This window comes from Stegodyphus dumicola, chromosome 9, assembly GCF_044657685.1.
Source record: "Stegodyphus dumicola isolate Sdum_Otavi_A_Nest chromosome 9, ASM4465768v1".
Classification (NCBI taxonomy): Eukaryota; Metazoa; Arthropoda; class Arachnida; order Araneae; family Eresidae; genus Stegodyphus; species Stegodyphus dumicola.
This window is the reverse complement of record NC_140776.1, coordinates 122,170,829-122,190,359: the sequence shown is the minus strand read 5'-3', so window position 1 is coordinate 122,190,359 and position 19,531 is coordinate 122,170,829. Positions and strand designations below refer to the sequence as shown.

The following is a 19,531-nucleotide window of genomic DNA, read 5'->3' as shown; positions in this document are numbered from 1 at the left end:
ACAATTAAAACCAAATCTTTTCGGATCATGAGTCTTGTAAGGGCAGTGTTTTAGCATTGCTTTCAAATATAGTTAGAGTAATATTCAAACATTATTTTCTTTCATTAGTTATGCCGCGGAAATGGTAGTTACAATTTTCTGCACTAAATTTATTTGTTTGTATAGATATTAACGTAAATAAAACTTATTATAAACAAATGTAACTATATGTGCTATATCCGCTTAATTGCAGTGACAATAATTTTAACTTCATTTGTATAAGGCTATACAGAAGATTTATTTATATTGCTAAATACTGCACTATATAAATTTCATTTGGCATTGTAAATACAGAAAATGCTCAGCATGAGGTATTTTTATATTATATAATCTACTGTCAAAAACAATAGGTACATTTTCAGTACTTTAAATTTTACTATTTAGAATTGTTATGGTTCAAAATAATATTTCTATACACTTTCTAAAGTATTCTTTCTACAATATAAATCTAAATAACTTATACCTAAAACACTGACTCATATTTATTCCAATAATGTATTACTTTAATTACATTTATGTTCATTTGAGAAGATATATGAAAAACCTTTCGTAATAATAAATTATTAATATATATAGATAAATGGTATTTTTAAATATTTTTTCGGGTAAAGTGCAGAATCGCTCACTTATTTATTTAGCGTTTGTTTGGCGCTTTTTACAAGAGTAAAAAGAATTGGATTTTTTTCTTTTGACTTTTTAAGTGAAAATAGGTCGATGTGTACATGGATAAAGTCAAAGGAGTGCACAATGCCATTTTTGTGCAATTCTGGGATTTTTTTTAAGTGAAAATAGGTCGATGTGTACATGGATACCGAGTATGTGCAATTCTTAAAAACGCGCCAAGCAATGCCCGATTCTACACTTTCCCCATTTTTCTATAGGAATTTAGTTTCATTAAATTAGTTATTTAATAAATAGATACTTATAATTATGTGTATATGAGTATATTCATACTTATTCACATAGATGGAATTTTTACAGCACGAAAGTTAATCTTTTTTACATCAAGAACTACATATAGTATAAATACCCATTATGTTATTTATTTTATTTATATAAAATCTATTGAAGATTATATAGCACTAAAAATGATAAAATATCATACGCTATGAGATATTTCCTTAAATTCCCAAACTGTGCGTTGACAATTCGTATTTGTTGAGACTTGTAAATTTTTTAAAGTTCGTTTTGTTACAATATAATTTATTGTATTTTGGGTATTATTAAGTTTTTTATATTTTATCTTCCTGTTTCATTTATTTTCTGAGAGATACAGGTAACATTCAAAGTATCGTAACAAAAGGTCGACACAGTGTTTGTATATTATTATTTCTTCACTACATTATATTCTAGGATTCATCCTTTCTTCCACGCAAAACATCTATGTGTATGCGTGTTATAATAAGCTGCAGGGTGTTACTATCAGTGGTAAGCGAGCTTTAAGGGGATAGCAAGTATGCTAAATTTGAACTCTATATTAAGTTTCTAATTTGCAAGTCCCTTATTCTTTTTGCTTGCTTGTTAATAGTGTTTCTCTTCCTGAAAATTAGGCTTTCTTCTAGTTTTGTTTTTAAATTTGGTTTAGTGAATTGTAGATAACTTAAAATTTAAGCAGATGCTAGAAAGTGCCATCCCTTGGCAATACATTTCTCATTAGGTATCAAATTGTTAAACAAGCTGATGTGATTAAATACCATTGTTTAATTTCCCAATTAAAGAACTGAAATACAAATATATGCAGGGAGATACAGTACTATATGTATATATTTACAATCAAATCAATAATATTATTATACAGTCAAAGTAGTGATTCGCAACCATCAAATGATATGTATATATATGTAATAGATTCTGTAGTCGAATACAAGCAGCTGAATCCGTAATGAACAGCAAGAATTTTGATGGCTTAGAGATGTTGAAACTCCAATCCACAATGAATAAGAAATTTGGCAGTCGAGGTAGACTTAATTCAACTTTTCTTTCAGCAAATATGTTGCAGTCGCAAACACGTTGGCACATTATTTATGCCTATTCCAAAATTTACATTTTTGATAAATGTGTAGTAAGAAACAAGGAGCAGACAGACTGCAATCCAGCTAGGCCAAAGCGTAGAAAGCAAATGCGTTATATTAAGGGTGAGATCTTAATTCAGATCAAGTTAATTTTGGTTCTCGATGCATTTTTATTTGATAATTAGTACTGCTTTAAAATTACTATTGGCTGTTTGAGTTTTAGTTCGTTTTACAACATCAAATTATGTAAGAGTCATATCACATGAATTAATCTCGAAATGATGCAGTGCAGAGGGATTACTATTTTTAGAATAGAGAAGGAAAATTAATTTTACGCTGCTAATTTAATCTTTTGCTTATTCTTTATTTTTCTTAGATATATATATGTACATATATCATTCGATGGATGTGAATCATGACTTTAATTATTATCTTTCTATTCATTTTATTTTCTAAATTATATAAAGGGAGTTTAAAGTTTTGTAAAGAGAATTTATACAAATATTTTGTAATACGTTTATAGATATTGACGTGCATTGAGAAGGGCAGGGGCTTGTAGGCTTCTAGATATTTTAAATTTTTTATTTATTCACATTGAATTTTATTTAAAATTACTCTACATGCTTTCTCTGCCATTTAATTCTGTACATTTCATCAGTGCTAATTATGTACTTCTGCTGGTTTATGGTTTTATGGAAATTTGACCTACAGTTCTATTTTTGTGTGCTGTTTTTACAGGGATTCTGTATATGGATACCCGTTCTATGTGACTCCACTATGATATAATTATATTGGTTTTGCTTATGGGTTTTTGTGTATTGTTTTGTGTAGCGATTTTTCCAAGAGGTACCTTTATTAGTCTGTGGATATTTGTGTAGTTGTTTTTACAGGATTTGGCCAATGGGTGCCTGTATAGGTGTACGTGCTTCTGTCTAATGGTTTTTACGAGGCATAGACCTACGGAATATCAATTTTTTAATGGAGATTTAGCCAATGGATATACATAAAGTTCTGATTTCTGGCTATGGGTTTTTACAAGGATTTCGTTTATAGTGTCTACAGTTCTACAGGTTTCTACAGAGATTTGGCCTACTCGTATCTGTACAGTCATACGGGCTTCTGTTTACAGGTTTTTTACGGGTATTTGGTCTACCGGTACCCGTACAGCTGTGCAGGTTTCTTTCTATGGGTTTTTATGGGTATTTGGCCTACGGGTACCCGTACAACTGTACGGGTTTTTTATGGGTTTTTACGGGAATTTGGCGTACGGGTACCCGTACAGTTGTACGGGTTTCTGTCTGTGGGTTTTTACGGAGATTTGGCCTACGGGTACCCGCAGAGCTGTATGGGTACCCGTAGGCCAATCCCCCTTTAAAAACTTTTATGGGTTTCTAGGGGTATTTTTTAGCAGGGTAGTTATCACTTAAACTGCTTAGAAAGTTAAACACAACGCATCGCATAGCACATCTAAGAAGCGAAGCTCTCACGGACATTTCTCAGTACTCCGAACTCAACTCTGAACTAAAATTGGGAACTGTTACGGATACATATTATAAAGTTACTAATATGGCCCCAGAAGGGGCCTTAACATGTCAGATAAGAAAATTGAGCCTCTGAGGTCACATGAGTTTGACAAGGTAGCAGGTGAAAAAACGGGGAACTGATGCTCTTTCCGGTTTTGTATCGTTTTCTCCAGGCCGCCAAGAAATTTCCAGGACCTTCGATTTCTCTAAATTCCTGAAAGGCATATACGGTTAAAGTTACATATAAGAGCCGGTTATGGTAACAGTTACATATAGACTTCCACTGTTTAGGCATTATCCTGCTTGGTATAACCTTAGGTCAGGAGCCTGCAAAGTGGCGTTCAATTACATGTAGGGATCAACTGCAGTTATTCAATTACAGTTATACAGGGACAACGCCAAAATGCTGCCTAATGGTCCCTAAGCTGTCCGACTTTTGGAGGTTTCTCGCCAACTTTGGCGACAGAAATTAGTCACCGAAACCATCACCACTTTGGCGATAACTCCAATTTAGCGAGACGGCCATTTACCTCAATGTTAAATGGTTTTGCCCCTGTGATCTTATTTTTCCGGCAGTGCTTCACTTTTCTTGAAGCCGTTCATATTGCATTTTACAAAACTCGTAATAATATATATTGAAACTTGCGCATATTAGATATCATTATATGCCGCCGCGCCCACAAAAGTCCTTACCAAGCCTTTATTTTCGCAACAGTTGGTCTTAGACACACACTTTAATTTACAAAAATGTTTTAAGTGATGCAAATATTTATGTTTCGTCACTTTTTTAAAAAATCAGTTTTATAAAATTATGAAATCTATTTTATAGTCCCCCTGGTCCTTAAACTTAAATTTAGAGAAATTTTATTCTCATTTTGAAGAACAGAAAACAAATCCCATACGACAAAAATTGGCCAATATATTTAATAGAAACATTTGGGACATCTGAAAACATTTTCACCTTTGGTCTTTCGTGATTTATAAGTGTGTAACATTCTTTAATTTATAATTATGTTACATGCCGAAAGACTTTTAGCACAAGTAATTTATAAGTTTTTAAACGCTGTAAATACGTTATTGATATTTTCATGAAGCTTTAGTACTTTAGAATCGTAATCTAATAATCAGAGAGAAAAAATAATTAAACTAAAAATATTTATTATTTTTAATTTGGGCAAATAATGTAACATTACGACTAATATTACTGCAACTAATACGGTACTAAATTACTCTTACGATAGCCTAGTAATCGACTATTACGTACTAATGACGACTGACATGATTTAGTATGATTCTTGGAAAAGATGCCAGACTTTAAGATTTCTATAATCAAGTGAATTCTTAAATATTTGTCAGGAAAGCTCTTAAGCAACCAAATTTTTTTAACGTGTTTTTTTTCCCATTCGCTTTTCAATGCCCTCTTACTGCCCATCGGACCAGAAAAACGATTCTCAGACCTCGTCAGTGCTCACCAGAGGACGGTAACACCTATATTGGGAACCTACGCTTTAAGTTAATCTTAATTATGAACTTACTCTCCTTCTTTTCAATTTAAGAATATTATGCTGATTATCTATGAAAGCACACACAATTTTTGTCTTCCGTTTAGAAAAGCGTTGGAAAACTAAGAATGCATATATGAATTCAAGATTCTTATCAATAATGATAATAACTTCCTATACCTCTGTTTTTAAATCCATTATTTTTACAGAATAATTCTCTGTGTGGATAAAAATAATTACAAATATCAACTGGAGAAAAGGTATACTTAACCAATTTAATTTTTAAATAATTACATGTATTATTTTTCAGTGGCTGAAGAGATTGAACAAAGAAGAGACTAAAACATCACTGTTTCACTTAGAAGGAGTTTCTTATCGCGCCTTAAATATATCTTTTTCTGATGGCACAGATACGTACGAAGGACTCTACAGATCCAAATTGCTGATTCGGAATGCACGCATCCAAGACTCTGGGACGTACGTTTGCCTTGCCCTCAATGATAAAGGCTTCAGCTTCAAAAACGTTACTTTGACAGTTGAAAGCAGAGGTATGTGTCAGATGTACGTTAGTCCACAAAACTGACGACATCTTTTGAAAACTATGCATTTTTGAAGTTAAAAACTTATAGGAGTAACATGTTTTAAAGATATACCAAACAGCATACAATACTAACATGTATACTAACTATAACTAATACCAGCATACATACGAGCTTCAATGGTTTTTAACTTAGAACATAATGCAATAGATTTTATGAAAACTCATAATTGCTGTACGTACTGAACTGTGAGAATGGCTATTTCTTACTTTCTTACAGTTTCTATTGGTATCTTGTTCGGAAACATTTAGCTAAAATTATAGCCTAACTGTGTCACCTCGTGGAACGAACCTAGGGTTTCAATCCATCAAACGTTATAAAATCGTATAATTACTTATTCTGTGGTTCTATCTGTCTGACAAGCTTTTTTAGCCATTTCCGAAAAATACCAACTGGGCTTAGGTCGCGGTTATTCACTAGACATTCTAACAGCGCGATAATCATTTTCTTCAAACTATTTATAGAAGCATGATTTTCACGGGACAGAAGCATGTCAAGGCACAGAGTCCTGAAGAAATAATCATTATCACGGAAAAGGTTAACGGCTCATGGTATTAAGCTGAACTCTAATAGATCAATGATGAATTATCTCTATTTTTTAAAATGCTATTAATCGCACAAATTCATCCTACACTCTTTACTTTCGCAAAGTAAGACTAGTTGATGTTTCATAGTAGGTCCAATAAATCTCCAAATCTTCTTCTGACGCATTTCATTTCATCATTATCAAATATGAATATTTTGTTTTTTTCACTCCAAATAACACTAATTTGTTATTATTCCTGCTAGTTAATGCTCTCGCCATTCTGATCACCTTGTCTGAAAAATATCTTTGTACGTGTTTGTCTGAAAGGGGGAAAAATAGTATTTCCTTAAATTCTGACGTTCAACCCAAAATTTTGAAGTCTTCGTGAAATAATCCTAGAATTTTAACACCACATTTACGTAAATTATCTTTTATTGCCTCAATTGATTTCCTTCTGTAACTAAAATGCAGTGTTTTACTTATATCACAGCATGATATTTCTGCTTTTACTAGTTTGGTCAGTGGAATATGTTTGTGCTTATTTCACGATTTTGAAATTTCTGAAGCCTACTTTTGTCGAAATTCCATCACAAGAGTTACCTTTTTGAATAAACATTTTTCAATGTGTAATTTTTCTTTTACTTTGCTAGTCATTATAAACAAGTTACGTGGCTTATAAAAAATTTCAGTGAAAAACAGAACAAAAAAAAATTAGTGACAAATTTACAAATTTGTTTAAATAGTATGTTTTGCTATCAGATCTTATAGCAAAGGATGTAAGATTACTCATGCTTACGCCTTTCTGGATCTATTTTAAAGGCATCGCTAAATCTGATTGACTATCGGATTTCAATTTCAGGAATCCCAGTTCATGTATGCGAATTTTATTTTCGTCCAGATTTACTTAGTTATAACATTTTTTGTAACAAAGATAATTCACTGATTTAAACTACATAATACTTTGCATAAAATTATCTTTCCAGTGATGTATAATTTTATAGGATTTACTTTAGATATTATAAAGTTATCAGAGATGAAACTTTAAAAACGCGTATTTTCCGGAAGTTTTCACAATATTGACCAGTAATATCTATTCTTAGCTAAATACGGAAATAAATCCGTTTAAGATATTTTTCTATTGTCTGTTTAAAAGTTCGTAAGTATAAAAATGTCTTACATGGAAGATCTTTCAATATAGAATGTTTGATTTTTCTGAAACTAATACGGCTAATTTCGCACCTTAAAAAGACGACTATTAGGAGTTATTACATATATAATTTTACCACCAAAGGCACAAGCACTAATACCTCTTAGGTATTTCAAACTAATTTATTTTTGAAATAAGGTGCATGGGCTAAGGATGGATATAATATAAGGATTTTTTCTCTCTCCCTTCCTTTGTATTTCGTCCAGCATTCAAAGGGCAAATTACGTTTTAGTAATCTAAGCTGATATATTGATTATGAGAATCCTCATTTGTAATTAATTGATTGATTAAATAACACTTAATATTGTGCATTTATTTTTTTAACGTATTGATAAAATGAGAGTGCTCTCAAAACTTAATTTCGCTATATATATAAATATAATTTTATGCTGAAGTGTTATAAATAATTATTATTGTAAAATAGTATTTAATTACATTAATCCAATTATTATTACATTAATACAGCATTAATTTCTTATTATATTAGCATTATTACAGTATAATTAATATCATAATTATAATAATTATATAATTTCTGTAATTATTTATATATTAATTTCTATAATTATTTAATTCTCGTTATGTAATTATCATATTATTATAATTAATTACAATAATAGTATTATAATAATTATTGTTATCATAAGAATATTTTCTCCGAAGAATATAGTTTCATGAATTTTAGAAGTCCTGTTTAAAAATGAGCAATGAAATAGCATATAAAATTTGTATGCATTACTATGATTATTTTTTTTTAATCCACGGGCTGCGAACGCATAGTTGCCAACCTTGAAATATGAAAAACCGGGAGGTTCACCAACTAAAAACCACGAGTTTCCAGGAGATTTCCGTGCTGTAAAGCTGTACCGTTCTAAAAGAACTCAAATTCATTTAAATTCGTTTTATAATACATGATTCAGTTTATTCAGTATTTATAATATGATTCTGATGTAAAATATACTAATATTACACCTTCTAAATTTTATGTTCTTTAGCTAATCTCATTTTGGAATTTTCTTACGCTTTTATACTGAGAAAATTCTGAGTTGGGAAGGAAATTTTTAATTTATCAAAGTATTTTTAAATATGCCGAACATAAAATTATTTTTCATATTTCCTATTCCGAAATGGGTCTATGGCTCTAATATTGATGTAAAACAAAATTAAATACAAATATTTAATGATTAAACATCTGGTTGAATCTTCATATTAAGTTTCAAGAATGTCAACGATATGTTTAAGAAAATTCAGATCAAATAAAATTTAGAAAAATTACGCTGATTATCACTAGGGATGGGGGAATGAAATTTACACAATATTAGGCTTCATTAATTCAATAATTATACATAAATTGTGAAAATTTTCTTTGCACAATTTAATTTTATTGCTAAAAAACACTTTCATTAGTAAAGGCTAAAAATTTAAAAACCGGAAGATTCGTCGATCTACCCGGAGATGCGTAGAAAAACTTGGAGAGTTGGCATCTATGCGAACGAATAGAGTCTAGCATCTATATTTGTAAATATTAGCCAAAGTAGCAATAGACATCTGATAGCAGGATTATAGAGGATACCATTTCCCTTCCTTCGGTAGTTATCTGCCTCTTTCCGGCAAACAGAGAACTTTCGTGTGAACCTTCACCCACATATCTAACTCCTACATTTAACTCCCCTCTCGGATGAATTATTTTGCCAAATTGCCAGCTAAGGTTTGTTAGCAATGGATGAAGTATATCCAATGCCTCAAGGAAATCAGATTCACCATCTGATAAGTTTTTTAGGGGATTTACATTGCAGCTAAGTTTAATTTGTGGTTTTTAGCCCAACTATGCTCGAAAACATAAGATTTATTTACTACCTTTTTTTCGAACTTTAAGACTCATGCTTTCTGACGAGAAATTTCAAAGACCGCTTTGTTTATCCAATGTATCGCAAGGCGCATTGAAAGAAAATGGTCTAAATTCCCCAAGGATGCGTATCAGGTCTTTAAGGAAGCAGCACCATATTTTATTGACAGGAGAGAAAATAATATGAAAGTTATATTTCAGCAAAATATGTAACTGATAGTAGGAAGAAAAAATATATCGACTAAATTATTAATATTCATTGCAGCAGGAGAATGTCCGTTCTTTTCAGAACTGGGAAAAAATTATGGCTTCCTCAATTATTTGTGCTGAGAAATTTATATAGATTGCAACAGGTCTCAAATACTTCAGTTCTTAATCAAGCTTTCCAGGTTGCTCATTGGATGATGCACTTCTAAGCCAGTTAGCTCCACCCTACGGACTTTTTCGGACGATGTTTCATCTGTTAGACTTCTGTGCATTTAGACTTCTGAAGCCAAGCTGTGCACCGGCCCACAACATCATTGCCATGGTGCTGATTTTATAAGACGGACTTTGTTAACAGAGTAACTCCTGGATATATGCGAAGAGTTATTAATCGGCAATAATGAGATTTTACCCCCAGCTCGGTTTTTCACATACGTCATGTGTAAGAAAAGTTATGCGATGTTGCTACGCGGTTAAACTCAGGATGAGGCTTGCGCCCAGGAGCCTGGCCAAACGTGACTTGCACCTAAGTCTTCCTAATCAAAGAATTGAATTAAAAAAGCAAATTTTAGTGCATTGAAAATAATATTAGAAAAGTATGTTTAGTAGAATGAAAATATTTAGTAAGTGGGGGAAAACAAAGAAAAAGACTTCTGATATGTTGTGGTATCAAATCTAGAATTATCCTGTGCGAATATAAATAAGAAAAAAAAAAGGAGGGGAATTGGACGTTTCAATTTCAAAAGAGAACTGAATGGCTGATCTATAGAATTCAGTTCAACTGAAAGGACGTGAGTTTAGGTCACCTATATTGCCAACAAGGACAGCGAATGTGTCATTGACGTAAAAACTCCAAAAGAGAAAGCTTATTTTTTAAGCATTTTTAATTCAAAATAATGCTTGTAGATATTTACGAAAATAGAATTGAGAAGATTAAATACGGTTAATCTTTCAGTCTGATGACAATACGTGTTTTGGAAATGTCAATAAATAAAGTTTCGACATCAAATGAAGCCGAGAAAATAACAAGAAATTTTTTTTAAACTTATCTACAAATTCTAATGACTTCTTTACCGTGGCAGAGTTATCTCTATAAACTCTATTACTTAGTTATTTTACTACAAATAGAACGCCGGGCCTAGATTAAAAATGCTGAAACAAACTGGAATGCTAGTTTTGTGAATTTGGAGAAGGGTGTCCAACCTAGCAGGAGTAGCAATGGATGAGATGACTTTTTAACTGCGTTGAGGATTTTGCAGTCGTTTTTATTTCTGACAGATCTGAAAATAAGGCATCTTTAGGGATCAAGTCATGTGAGTTTTCTTCTAAGAATTTATTTACAACTTCAATGTATTCATGGCAACTATTTGACCACCTTTCTCAGCTTTAGAAATAATGACATCAAGGTCGGAACGGGTTTCAAGTAAAACAGCCATCTTGTTAACATTAAGATCAGAAGTTAGGTTTTTACCGTTGAAGTTAATATTATGTGTGAAGAGACGGTAAACTATTTCATTCTGTGTTTCTGACACTTTCACATTTCGAAGCTAAGTTTTAAAGAAAAGCTAAGTTCGAAGCTAAGTTTTAAAGTTCGACTGGGGCTAAAATTTGGGTAACTGAAGGTTTAGAAATCACCTAAAAAATATAAATTGTATGTAAGCTCATTCTTTTCTTGCTCTGATAAATTGACACTGAAGATATTCATTATATGATTCACATTTATTATGCGAAGGTTTTTCAGAATTTTGGACGCTGTACTGCTAACCAATGTGTTTATTGAATTTCAAAGAAAATATCATTTTGTGCCGCTGACAAGTCGCCAATGTTTCAGATCAAGATTTCTGTTCTGTTGCAGAGAATTTGAAATAGAAATGGCGAAGTCCAAACTAAGATTATATAGTTCATCTTCAAGTCTAAAGATTTTTGAAAAAATTTAATTACCGTATTTGCCGGCGTATAAGACGCATCCCCTTTTTTACACACATTTTGGAGGATAAAACTTTATTACTGATCATTATAATGAATTTATAGTATTTTAAATATAAAGTGCAAAGTAATACACAAACCCAGTCTATCTGGGAAAGAACACCTTTTAATCCTCTTCATCAAAACCCAGACACTCATCTCCAGAACTAAATGAAGTCACTTGAGACCTCTACTAAATCAGTATCTGAGTCCTCATACAACAAATTGTCCTCTGTACCATCCAGTACATTACTAATGCCACACTTCTTAAATTATTTAACCTCTGTCTCTGTTTTCAGAGCATCCCATGAAGCTTTTGCATTCACAAACTTGCGAAATATTAGGCCTCTTCCTTCTTCTTGATGGTGTAACCTCAAAATTTGTATGCTACGTTATAGCAATGCCGACGTTGTTTTTGAACCATAACTTGCCAACAAATTTAAGAAAATTGAACAGGACAGGAACAAGTACAAGGGGCACCACGCCATCGCCATTTATCAGGGTCAATGTTCCTTCTAACCTTCTTCGGGAACATACAAGGACCTGACTCGGAACAGAGAGCTTACTAAAGCTATGTTCACTAATTGTGGTAAGTAGACAGGATACACATGAAGGGTATACAAAACCCTTTATTTTTCTCTATATACAATAACTTCCGTACTTCGGAATACACTGACCCGCTACTCGGGGTCTAACGTAAAAGTATAAAAATAAAACTAAACTCTAATTTAACTTTAGAATAATAAACGTGGAAGATTGGCCTTATAATAACAGGAAGCGTATGTAGCACAGAGACTGTGAACACTACAATACGTTTAAATTTATCAAGAGGATTAAAACCTCTGGCCTGGAAGGCAAACAGCAACTGCGTAACTTCTAAGGTAAGCGGCCTGCTTTGACTCAACTGCTTCCTCTCTCTCGCTTGCGAAAAGGCCACAACTTAAATACTTGGCGTTCGCCAGACAAACTTTGCATAAAAACCTTCACGCTTATAATTCTGGCCGGAAGTAGAAAATAAGAAGTGATAGTAAAGATTTAAAATAAAATAAACGTTAGTAAAACTTAAGATCCTTACACATTGACAAAAAGTGGAAATTTCACACGCTTAAAAGTCGTTCACAAAAATTTGAAAGCTTAAACGAACCCAGCTGTGATCGTCGATGACAGCACATGCGCATTCACTGAACTCTATGTAACTGTAATATTCCCACACTTCCCCAAGGAAACAAGAAAAAAAATCGCTTAACTCCGAATAGAGGAAATTTCCAGAAATGAATGTAATTAAAAACTGAGTATCAACATATAAGACGCAGTATCGACGTATAAGACGCACCCCGTTTTCCAGGCCTATTTTCAAAGGAAAAAAGTACGTCTTATACGCCTGAAAATACAGTAGTAAATATTGTCGAAATTTCGTATTCTTAAAGAAGCATTTAACAAAATTTTCCATTTCTAAAGCCTGTTCTTGATATGAATTCTTGGAGCATTTCGAGCATTTCTCATCAATTCAGCTTAAAATATATTACATAATCAAGATTTTCTTTAAAATTTCGCGTTACAGAGCATACGACTTATGTTCTTGGCTGGGGGGGGGGGGAACGAATGAACTAAATGTTCTGTTACCCAGCATTTTCGGGCTACGAACCACAAATTCAGCTTTGCTTCTGCGAAAAGTCATCCGAAAACCTCTTCAGTTAAGAAATTCCATTCCTAGATAGTACCCGCACCCCCAAATTTTTTTGTCTTCATTATACAAGGTCTCGTGGTTACTAGTATCTGAAAAAGTATTGAAAACTCGTCAATCTGGCTTTCTGTTTGTAGAACTTGCATTGATTTGCAGATGAAAGAAGCGCAAGTGTTGAATCTCTGAAAGCTGTTCGGTTGAAATAAAATCTACGACAATCAAAATTGTGTTTTCTTACACTTGACGTTTTATTCTTTCTCAAAAGTATTTTGCGTAAGCGACACAACGGAAATGTCTTGAAGTTGCTAGTCAATCCTGATTAAACTCTCCCGATTTACTCGATTAAATAAGAAATTTTTAAAAATGCATACCAAACTGAATGTTTACAAATATCAAAATTCAGTACTTTTGGTTGCAATCTCGGATAAAAATAACCTAATGTAATTCGCTAGACAATCAGCGCAATTTCTTTCCTCCTGAATCTGAAAAAGCTTCAGCAACTTGTCTCTCAAAATGAACTGAGATTCTATATTTATAATCAGTGCCAAATAGAACAATTGCTACCAATTTCAATAGGATTGATTCAGTTTGAAAAATCGAAACAATGTTTACAATGCTTTAAAATCTTAAAATGATTACATATACCTCAGGAATGACATAGAACAATTGAAAGCTTAGTTTTAACTACTTTAAATATATAGTCATGCATTTCGAGAAGTAAGAAATGGAATAATTTTTAATGTTCCATTTATTATGTTACATATGGAGAAAAATTTACTTTTTGTTTTCTTTCTTTATTTCAGTAATGTCTTCAAACTCTCTCGGGATGAAAGTTGGAGCAGGCCATGCAACAAATTTTACCCTAACAATCGATCTTGTAGTGATTTTGGCAATAGTTGCTGTAATAACAATCTCTTTGTGCCGCAAAGGAAGATTTTTTTCAGAGCAGAAAAAAGCGCCTACTACACCAATAGTTGAAAATACTTACAAAAGTTTAGGAAGGTCAAATACTGAAATCAAAAACTGCAGCAGCAAAGACTACAGTTTATGTATAGAAACTGCTGATCCTCCTTCGAAATCCAGACAAAGCCTCCTTCAAAATCCAATGAATGTATCCTTATGAGGGCGCAGAAAATCCGAACTCAAAATTAAATTAGCTACTGCTGTGTATGAAAAAATGAAATTAAAATACTTCACATTCTTTGTAAAACTTAGTGACTACTCATGTACGTAACAAAGAATATATGTTGCAACTCTTCTCAAGGTTTACCCAATGAATAAGATTGTTCTTGAGTAAAGAGCAAGACCAGTCAACAGAAGAAACTATCTTCTTGGCAGAGATAATGGACGAGCTTCCGTGCCTTAAATATAGCCATTATTAAGTTTGATGTATATTTAAGAAGAGAACTATATTCCGTACCCCAAATGTAATGAATCTAATAATTCAGTTCTAAAAATCACATGAAGAATTTGCCATTCAGTGCAAGCTATTTCGAAAATTTCTTATTGGTAAGGAACATACTTCTCGACATACAAAGGAATGACTTATTTCCTGTGCTCATACACTTCGAAGTATTGTAAAGATATATATAAACAAAATACCTGATTTCTACTTTAGACTGCTGAAAGTGCAATAGATTGGTCTTTTTTGTAAATACAGTACATCTACAGAATGTTAAGACAGAATTTTTTCACCAATCTCAGCAAAGCTTCTAAACAATAACTACTGGCAATGACAACTTGTACAGATTAATCTACTTTAATTAAAATTTCGTTCGTTTACGGTAAGAAATTTAAATGTAATTTTTTACAATGCCCGCTTTTATGGAATCAAGGACCAGAAAGCGAGAAGCAACAGCGTTCTCTTCGTACTTTGCAGCTATCATCAAATCGTTGGCTACAAGTAACTAACGTGTTACTGCTTTTAATCATCTGTTTTACTCGGTAGATTTCATACAGTAGACTCCTTTCAGTTCTCTAAAGAAAAGCTTTAGCAAAAGACACTGTTTTAGAAGTATTTCAGGTGTCTAGGAAAACAGAGCGAGGGAGTTAAAAAAAGCATTCTAATAGTTGACTATTAGAATATAATATCTATTCTAATAATAATATCTATTCTAATAGTTGACGTCTTTGTGAAGCTCTACGAACGTGCAAGATATGTAGTATCGGAAGGATGTATGAATAATAAAATCAGTGATGAAGTTTATTTCAAATATGGATTTTTTATGCAGTCAGTGCTAATAATCTGTAGACGCTCTATGAATGTTTATGTACATTGCTGTATCTATCCACATGTAAATACGAAGCATATTAATTCATCATGAAATTTAGAAAATGAAATTCTTCGTATTGAAGGCATTTACCACACTTCATGTTCATCACTCATGCTCGTAGTACTTTGAAATAAATGTGCATTATGTGTAACTTTATGTAACTTTTATGCAGATATTAATCATTTTATTTTATTATTCAAAAATAATAATTTGAATGAAATTCTAATAACGTAAGCACTATTTTTTGATATGTTTTGTTGTAGATTAAATTGCTAAAAATGGAAAACTTCATAGTTTACCAATTAAATATAAATGAACATTGCTTGTTCATAAAAAATCACATATTTAAACAATCAAAAGTCAATCTCCAACAGCTACGCAAAATCGTCCATCCGAAAAGTTACGCAGAGGGTCATGAATATCAACCGCATGCACATATTTCTGGATAATACATCTAACAGATGTCTACTGGATATTTGATTTAATTTGTTCTTAAATCTTATCTATAATTTGTATATCTCTGAATATCTACTTCCTTCTTAAATATCTAATGAATATCCAGGCCTAAGTGTATTTGAATGTATGCAAGCTAGAAGTTTAACCTATATATAAAACAATCAGTTCCAATATTTTGTACTAGGCCTGAATAAATAATTGCAAAATTTAAAACGCATTGTATACCAGAATAACTATTTATGCACTAAAATTTATAATATTGCATGTTCTGTCATGCATATTAAATGCACTAGAATTGTGTTAATGTCATGCATATTAAATGCACTAGAATTGTGTTAATGTCATGCATATTAAATGCACTAGAATTGTGTTAAAATCATTATGTACATGCATCATTTGTCACCTGTGAACTATTAATATTTACCTGTCGAATTATTTCAGTTATACGCATTTCATTCTGTAATATACTCACCTAAGAAAAAAAATAAAGTGTTTTAAATTTTATGTATGATTTCTTTATTGCATTTTCCTATTCAAAAAGTATTTGGTCATTATTGTTTAGCTTTAAATATCGAATGCATATAATTCATAATTTTCAGCATATCTCAATTTTAAAACAAAATTATTTTATGTGCATGATTTAAAGCTTAGAAAGGATAATGGGATGTGCATCTGTATCACACTATGATATTAATAAATTTAGGAAGTGATCTTTAAGTGCCCTAAAACATAAAACTGTGCATCCAAGATGTTCGGTATGTTATATATGACACAGTATCTGATATCTCAACATAACCCGTTCTCATAATACTTGTAGATATATTTCTGCAGTTTGTTTCATTTCAATCTATTTCAAATACCTGAAGTGAAATAAAATTATGTTAGTTGCAGAGCAAAATATATTAGCAGTTACAAATATATATTTCTATCTATAGATTACTCGAAGTAAATAATAGCTTAATTACTTGTATTAATTGGCCTGAATCTAGACCTTTCGCGTTGCAAAGAAGCATGTAAAAAACGATATCTACTTTTTAAGAATTCTCGGTTTTATCTTAAAATACTTCCAATTTCCCTTCTCAAAATACATTTTTGGGGAGGATGTTCTGTCGAAGTATAATCATTTTGTTTAAATATGTTACAACTCTAAATGTATTCAGAGTCAAGTTGTAGAGACATTAGGATATTTTTTGGAAGCAGCCAAGATGAAAAATTAACAACGCCTTCCCCGGGAATCGAACCACGGACCACTGGAATACCGGCCCAGCGTGCAGAACACTACACCACCAAGGACGCTAGGAAAGCGGGAGAAATACCTTATATATTCCCCTTTTTAAAGGGCAACTAGGGTTTTAGGGGACCTTGTCGCTGAATCCTGGCTTTGGAGAATCATCATCCACAACCCTTTTAGTTCGGGCGCCACTTGTAGAGTCATTAGGTTAATTGGAAGCAGAAAAGATGAAAAATATGCAACCGCCTTTGCCGGGAATTGAACCACGGACCTCTAGAATACCGGCCCAGCGTGTTACCGTTACGCCACGAAGGCACGCTAGGGAAGTGGGAGAAATACCTTATATACTCCCCTTTTTTAAAGGGCGACTGGGGTTTTTAGGGGACCCATTCGCCAAATCCTGGATGTGGAGAAACCTCATCCAACACCTTTTTAGTTGTGGCACCATTGTAGAGACATTAGGTATTTTTTGTAAGCAGGCAAGATGAAAAATTAGAAAACCGCCTTCGCCGGGAATCGAACCACGGACCTCTGGAATACCGACCCAGCGTGCTACCGTTACACCACGAAGCCACACTAGGGAAGTGGGAGAAATACCTTATAAGATCATGCTCTTTTTATATATTCATATAAGCCTTTGTATCTGTATATCACCTAAAATTCGTGATTTTGGAGATTTTACTTCTCGAAACCCATTAATCCCTCTATTCGATTCAGATGTATTGTGAATTCACTATTCATTTTCATTTAAAAAAAGTTAATCTTTAGAAGAACTTAATATATTTGCTAGTTACGTAAGTACGAAAATTAAAGTATAATCCAACAACTGAAAACTTTTACTGAATATGATAGTATGTATGATTCAGTAACAGTTTTCTACTATTATTCAATCAGCCTTTTGAATTACATTGTCAGTTACTGTTTCAATGTAGTTCAAAAATTACGTTGGTCTGAATATGAACCATTCTTTTAAAAGCATAAAATAACAGCTACTTAATTTGTTCAACCACTATTAATTAGTTAATTTCTGCAGAAATATTAGATCATTCGGATGTATTTTTATCAAGGCATTATGGTGAAGAGATTATTAAAAAAAAATTTGGCGTTTATTCAAATATTTCGGTAAAAACGTATTTCTGATATCTTATGGACTTTTGATAAATTTCAATAACTATTTTATTTGACGCGAACAGTTATTTTAAAAAATAGTTAAGTAATATTTTGTAGCTAGTGACGAAAAATTGTTTAGAGTTTATTACATTTATTTGCATTCAGTGTAACGTTTCCCTTTCCCTGAAGAACACTTGGTCACCCACCCTAAAGGAAGGGGCAGAGAACCCTCTTCTCGCCTCAGCCGGAAGAGGCAAGCGGACTTTCCCCCTGGTCGAGATTGAAATGTGGAAGAGAAAAGAGTGGACGCTGGTTTGCGAGCTGTACTGTTGTGAAAATGTATTTTAAAGTTTTTCTAAAATGTAATCTGTACATAGTTATGTATATAAGTAAATATTTAGCCTAGAAGAGGTCTTGTTTATTTGACGAAGTTACGACTATATTACATCAGTTACTTGTTTAATTTGGCACAAAAATTTAACCTATGGTAACAAACTATCATTTATAATATTTTTATAAAGTGTAACGGTGTATCAATTTTTAAGCACTTAAAAACAGCTTAATTTTTTTCCCTTCACTTTTTATTTCCTGGCTAAAAAAAAACCCTCTGTTTTTTAAATTACAGTAGCAGGTTTGAAATGTGTTGTGAAACTGATTAGTACCTTACTTCTTCATTTAATGGCTGTCATCGAAGTAAAAAAGAAAAAAAAGGGGGTGTTTTTCCTTTCGACCTCGTGACGTGAACCGTTTGAGATGTTTAAAAACTTTAGGGGACGGTAAAATGTACAGGAAATTGTTATAATATATATATTTTAGTATAATTGTATTATGTTGTAGTGTAGATCTAATATGATAAGATGAGTCAATTTCTTCGAGTCTTTCTTTCCCATGCATCAGCATTGGTTTCGATTCATCATCACAATACCCAGGTAAGTAAGTTTTTAAGTTTTGTCTTTTGTTTTCTGGATTGCTCTGTATCTTGGATGAGTGAAAGAAATATTTTTATTTTAATGATGAGGCTATGTTTTACTAATAACATAAAGTGGCGCCCGCGACAGGACTTTAAGACATAAAAATATTATTTTAAGGGTTATAGATAGTTTTTGATGTATTAAAGTATAATTAAGTTTGAATTCGAAACTATTTTGTAAAGCATTTTGTTTTATTTTGAAAGTTAACTATGGAAACTTTAAAGACTCTGAAACTTAAACGGACAGGTTTACGCACTTCTTTTGCAAAAACTGGTAATATTTTAAAAACGGAGTTAGTAAAAGAAGATTTTTCTGTAGATTTAGCACAAGATAAACTTACTAAACTACAACATGTATATTCAGATATAAAAAATCTAGATGAT

General features: G+C 32.3%; 1 protein-coding gene across 1 annotated transcript in view; it reads left to right on the top strand.

Annotated features, from left to right (window-relative positions):
- The window catches only part of LOC118190707 (fibroblast growth factor receptor-like 1), a 59,870-nt gene extending 43,530 nt beyond the window's left edge, over positions 1 to 16,340 (top strand). The window contains exons 7-8 of the mRNA XM_035361460.2: positions 5,387 to 5,624; positions 13,911 to 16,340. Of these exons, the coding sequence (XP_035217351.2) occupies positions 5,387 to 5,624; positions 13,911 to 14,230 (558 nt within the window). The 3' untranslated portion in view covers positions 14,231 to 16,340. The remainder of the gene's footprint in view (positions 1 to 5,386; positions 5,625 to 13,910) is intronic.
- The last annotated feature ends 3,191 nt before the right edge of the window (positions 16,341 to 19,531 follow it).